Consider the following 3,410-nt stretch of genomic DNA (forward strand, 5'->3'; position numbering starts at 1 on the left):
ACCCAGCCGCCCTCTTTCCCCAGCTGCTTGGGGTCTGCCGGGGAACAGCTAGCGGGGCCTACGCTATCTTCGGCTGCACCAGCTACAGGGGCCTGGCTAGCTACGGGTGAATGAAGGGTGCGAAGCCGAGTCTCCAATTAAGTAATCCTGGCCTACATTTGTTGCAGGTATCATTACTGCTAAAGGAGGCCAGGGAGTAACTAAACATCTGTCACAATGAGCAGGAAAGTGCAGGAGGGAGAGGTGAAGTAGCCATGGTGCTAGCGAGTCGGCTACGAGCTAAGCTAAGCTAGCGAAACACTACAGAGACAGTGAGTGAATACTTTGGCTATAAATTAGGTAGTGAGTACACAGAGAGTGTGCTTCGGATGAAGCATGTGAAGATTATACTATGAAAAAAGAATGTATCTAACAGTTTTTAATTAAATTACTAAGCAGATAAGCTAGGGTGACCATATTTTGATCCCCAAAAATGAGGACATTTGGCTCAGTCATGAAGAACTTACTTAAAGAAACATAAAATCAGCCTGGGCATTTTGACTAGAGACCAACCCACCAGGTATTATAGGAAAAGCCATAAAGCCTTTGAATGAAACGCTGTTGTGACAGTGATGTACAGTCTTGTTGGTATATGTATGATTTCTATACATTTTACATCAGATAAAAACTTTGGCTGTAAGACTCAGATAATTATTTATTAAAAGCGAGACATTTTAAATGTGAATAAAAAAGAAAAGTATTTCTTTGTGCCCCCCTCTCCCTGTTAATGCCCTATCTGCCCCCCGACAAAACTTTGCTAGACCCCCGCCCCTGCACAGTTACCAGCTGTCAGCTACGTAGAAAAGGATCCTGGTGTTATTTGTCTCTCAGAAACAGTTCATAACTTCAACTCATCCATGTCACCTAAAACATCAGCTGATATTAGAAATTAATATTAAATAAATTCTAACAACAGCTGATCAAGCTTAAACTGCTGCTGTTGTTTAACGTGACATCTGCTGGTTTCCTCTTTCTGGCGCAAAGTGGGCGATAAACAAACAAGAGATCAGCTGATCATTGATCAGTTTCATGATTGAAGGAGCACCACCAAACAACTGAGTTATTTTTACACATCGGCCAGCATCTGGCCAATCCACCACCTTTCATTGTTTATACCGTTATTAAAAAAAAAAACATCGGCCCGTGGCCATGTCCAGCTATGGTCGGTAAGTTCGTCTGAAAGAAGGACGTGCGCTTTGGGATCTTTTAAACATTATTAGGCGCGTTGCTGTGCGCTGTCCTTCCTGTCTGTGAGCGCAGAACAAGCGCTCACAAAGCAAGTTTGGGGATGACGTCACACACATGGGTCCTCTGTCGGAATATAGGAAAACCCGGACATTTTTATCAATCTCGAAATTCCTCCCGGACGCCCCAGACAGAACGTAAAAAGAGGACATGTCCGGGGAAAAGAGGACGGTTGGTCACCCTAAGATAAGCTACTCAGAAACACCACTGCGTTTGAGCAGGAACAGGAAGTGATACACTAATGCAGAGAGAGCGAACACCAAGTGACAGTTTCAGTGCGTCTGTAACACTGTGGAGAACACAGGAACATGAATGAAGACTGCTTTTTTAAACTACTTGCTGTGAAAAAAGACTTTGTATATATATTTACATACAGAGCTGACGACTGTACCTCATCATACTGTAATAACATGATGACAGCACATGCAGCGTATTCATACACAAATACGCTGCATGTTCATTTGAATGATGAAAACAGTGGATCAGTCTCCCTGTTCTGGATCAAAGTGCTGTAGCTGAACATCCAGAAGCAGTCACAGTCTTTGGATCATCCCTTTCTTCCTCCTCTCACCCTCACAGTATTCCAGCTTCCAGACAGAGCGTTCCGAATCCGGCCAGGACAGTCCGTGGGGCAGCAGTCCGCTCACAGACTCGGCCTCCCCTCGACTGCTGGAGCAGACTGAAGGCGTGGATGCCTCCTGTGTTTACAGGCAATTCTCTGATCCTCGTACACTTTGCTACAACATGTCTGAAGACCAGATCACCAGCCACATCCACGGTCAGGGTCAGAGCTGTGAGCGGGGTCGGTGCGAGGCAGGCCGATATTTTCTAGGAGCTCCTCCACCAGGCAGGGAGACGTGGTGGGACACCGCCCGCTCCATCATACCGCTGAGCAAGAGCTCGCTGGAGAACTACGAAGACTACGACGGCAGCGTGCCACACATCACAGCTGTGCACACCCACCACGGTGAGGCCTTTTCTCTCATGGAGCTGTGGCTGTTTAAATCTGCACAGCTTTAGCACAATGAACTTTCTGTTTGGTTTTCTACATGTTGTGAGCAGACGTCTCACCTTTAGTCTCACCTGTCCAAAGCAGATACAGCCACACTGACATGTATTTGTTAATAAGCCATACTGGTTCAGGCCTTTTCTAACTATGCTGTCCTGACATGCAAACTGAGGCTCAGATGGAGTTCAGGTGGACTTCTCGGTTTTTTTGTAATTTCTTGACACACACACACACACACACACACACACACACACACACACACACACACACACACACACACACACACACTTTCTGATCATCAGTTAATGAAGTGCATTTGCACCCCTTGGCTGCTGCTTTCCCTAACGAGGTACAGCACATGCAGTGTGGGACATCATGCCCTTTGGGTACTGGCTGAGGACACCTGTATTTACAGCTTTAACATGCGTGATAGCATATGTAAGGCTGCTCCACCTGCAGCTTCTCTGCTGCTTGGAAAAAAGAGAGAGAGATTGTGTCTTGTCTGCTTACCTGCTCACTCCAAAACTCCATCTCCAGGCCAGTGTCCAGTATGTCAGTGCCATCGTGGTGAGCAGCTAACTCAGGGTGTAGCTTGCCAGAGCCCTCACATGCTCCGCTCAGCAAACCCATAGAAGGATTCAGCGTGGTCAGCCCAGTTAGCTGTGGGGAGAATAATTTGATCAGTATACCTCAACACTGTCTTCACACATGTGACATGTTTTTGCAGAGTTAAGCTCCAGAGCTGGCGACAAAACGCACAAGCTTTGGACTCAGGCAGTGATCTCCTCATGTGGACAGTCCTGCACAAAACTGGGCTCACATTGTCCTTGTAGTGAAGAGAGAGTGCAGTTCTGAGGACAGAGGTAAACAGAGTATTTGTTCTTCATCTCGGTTTGGTTCTTGTACCAAACAGCAAAACAAAAACTGCACAGCAGATCCAGACAGGAGCTGTGTGGTCAGCTGAGCAGTGTTGGCTAACACCAGCCGGGGTCACGTGGGCAGCAACAGAGCTACAGGTGTAGCAGGGTATAGGTGTTCTCTGTCTTGATAAAAAGACAGAGGTGATGGTTTTTGGTAGCCCCACTGAGACCCCCAATGTGTATGTAGATTCCCTGGC

General features: G+C 46.8%; 1 protein-coding gene across 3 annotated transcripts in view; it reads left to right on the forward strand.

Moving 5' to 3' along the window:
* sim1a (SIM bHLH transcription factor 1a) overlaps positions 1-3,410 on the forward strand; it is a 31,504-nt gene that overhangs the window by 24,715 nt on the left and 3,379 nt on the right. For all 3 annotated transcript variants that reach the window (XM_042215931.1, XM_042215932.1, XM_005950935.3), the window contains one exon: positions 1,864-2,251. In XM_042215931.1, coding sequence (XP_042071865.1) covers positions 1,864-2,251 — 388 coding nt within the window. The remainder of the gene's footprint in view (positions 1-1,863; positions 2,252-3,410) is intronic.

The sequence above is a fragment of the Haplochromis burtoni genome, unplaced genomic scaffold (assembly GCF_018398535.1).
Source record: "Haplochromis burtoni strain Fernald_Lab_line unplaced genomic scaffold, NCSU_Asbu1 Contig_874, whole genome shotgun sequence".
NCBI lineage: Eukaryota > Metazoa > Chordata > Actinopteri > Cichliformes > Cichlidae > Haplochromis > Haplochromis burtoni.